Source organism: Caenorhabditis briggsae (assembly GCF_000004555.2).
Source record: "Caenorhabditis briggsae complete genome, chrI, whole genome shotgun sequence".
NCBI lineage: Eukaryota > Metazoa > Nematoda > Chromadorea > Rhabditida > Rhabditidae > Caenorhabditis > Caenorhabditis briggsae.
Window position 1 is genome coordinate 7,899,047 of NC_013489.2, and position 2,479 is coordinate 7,901,525.

Genomic DNA, 2,479 nt, shown 5'->3' on the forward strand with positions numbered 1-2,479 from the left:
CGAAGGACCACTCTATTCAACTCATCGTGCTTCCAACATCCGACGACATTGCCTCTCACAACCGATGTCAGCTCCTATCCAACGGAATTCAGCTACGAGAAGCTACCTGAACACGTTGTTCCATTTGTTGTTGAAGAATCCGAGAAGAAGGATGAACAGTCATTGAAGTCCAAGATCACTGGATTGTTCAAGAAGTCACCATCTCATGTTGACTATCCAATCTCGGAACAATACGAAGGACCACTCGATTCAACTCATCGTGCTTCCAACATCCACGACATTCCTCTCACAACCGAAGTCAGCTCCTATCCAACGAAATTCAGCTACGAGAAGCTGCCAGAACACGTTATTCCAGTTGTTGTTGAAGAATCCGAGAAGAAGGATGAACAGTCATTGAAATCCAAGATTCCCGGATTGTTCAAGAAGTATTCTGCTCATGCTGACTATCCAGTCTCCGAGCATTATGATGGACCATTGGATTCAACTCATCGTGCCGAGAACCTACAGGACGTTCCACTTTCTCATGAAGTCAATTCCTATCCATGAGAATTCAGTTACGAGAAGCTGCCAGAACACGTTGTTCCAGTTGTCATGGAGGAGACCGAGAAGAAGGATGAACAGTCATTGAAGTCCAAGATCACTGGATTGTTCAAGAAGTCACCATCTCATCTTGACTATCCAATCTCGGAACAATACGAAGGACCACTCGATTCAACTCACCGTGCTTCCAACATCCACGACATTCCTCTCACAACCGAAGTCAGCTCCTATCCAACAGAATTCAGCTACGAGAAGCTGCCAGAACACGTTGTTCCAGTTGTTGTTGAAGAATCCGAGAAGAAGGATGAACAGTCATTGAAGTCCAAGATCACTGGATTGTTCAAGAAGTCACCATCTCATCTTGACTATCCAATCTCGGAACAATACGAAGGACCACTCGATTCAACTCATCGTGCTTCCAACATCCACGACATTCCTCTCACAACCGAAGTCAGCTCCTATCCATCTGAATTCAGCTACGAGAAGCTGCCAGAACACGTTATTCCAGTAGTTGTTGAAGAATCCGAGAAGAAGGATGAACAGTCATTGAAATCCAAGATTACCGGATTGTTCAAGAAGTCTTCTGCTCATGCTGACTATCCAGTCTCCGAGCATTATGATGGACCATTGGATTCAACTCATCGTGCCGAGAACCTTCAAGACGTTCCACTTTCTCATGAAGTCACTTCCTATCCATCTGAATTCAGCTACGAGAAGCTGCCAGAACACGTTGTTCCAGTTGTCATCGAGGAGACCGAGAAGAAGGACGAACCATCATTGAAATCCAAGATTACCGGATTGTTCAAGAAGTCTTCTGCTCATGCTGACTATCCAGTCTCCGAGCATTATGATGGACCATTGGATTCAACTCATCGTGCCGAGAACCTTCAGGACGTTCCACTTTCTCATGAAGTCACTTCCTATCCATCTGAATTCAGCTACGAGAAGCTGCCAGAACACGTTGTTCCAGTTGTCATCGAGGAGACCGAGAAGAAGGACGAACCATCATTGAAGTCCAAAATCACTGGATTGTTCAAGAAGTCACCATCTCATCTTGACTATCCAATCTCGGAACAATACGAAGGACCACTCGATTCAACTCACCGTGCTTCCAACATCCACGACATTCCTCTCACAACCGAAGTCAGCTCCTATCCAACCGAATTCAGCTACGAGAAGCTGCCAGAACACGTTGTTCCAGTTGTTGTTGAAGAATCCGAGAAGAAGGATGAACAGTCATTGAAGTCCAAGATCACTGGATTGTTCAAGAAGTCACCATCTCATCTTGACTATCCAATCTCGGAACAATACGAAGGACCACTCGATTCAACTCACCGTGCTTCCAACATCCACGACATTCCTCTCACAACCGAAGTCAGCTCCTATCCAACCGAATTCAGCTACGAGAAGCTACCAGAACACGTTGTTCCAGTTGTTGTTGAAGAATCCGAGAAGAAGGATGAACAGTCATTGAAGTCCAAGATCACTGGATTGTTCAAGAAGTCACCATCTCATCTTGACTATCCAATCTCGGAACAATACGAAGGACCACTCGATTCAACTCATCGTGCTTCCAACATCCACGACATTCCTCTCACAACCGAAGTCAGCTCCTATCCAACGGAATTCAGCTACGAGAAGCTGCCAGAACACGTTATTCCAGTTGTTGTTGAAGAATCCGAGAAGAAGGATGAACAGTCATTGAAGTCCAAGATCACTGGATTGTTCAAGAAGTCACCATCTCATCTTGACTATCCAATCTCGGAACAATACGAAGGACCACTCGATTCAACTCATCGTGCTTCCAACATCCACGACATTCCTCTCACAACCGAAGTCAGCTCCTATCCAACGGAATTCAGCTACGAGAAGCTGCCAGAACACGTTATTCCAGTTGTTGTTGAAGAATCCGAGAAGAAGGATGAACAGTCATTAAATC

The 2,479-nt window shown here is 45.3% G+C and overlaps 1 protein-coding gene across 1 annotated transcript in view; it reads left to right on the forward strand.

Annotated features, from left to right (window-relative positions):
- Positions 1-2,479, forward strand: part of CBG21351 — a gene marked incomplete at both ends in the record, with an annotated part of 10,148 nt that overhangs the window by 3,756 nt on the left and 3,913 nt on the right. The window contains 2 exons of the mRNA XM_045237817.1: positions 1-425; positions 555-2,468. The exon at positions 1-425 is cut by the window's left edge and continues 3,516 nt beyond it. Of these exons, the coding sequence (XP_045100880.1) occupies positions 1-425; positions 555-2,468 (2,339 nt within the window). The remainder of the gene's footprint in view (positions 426-554; positions 2,469-2,479) is intronic.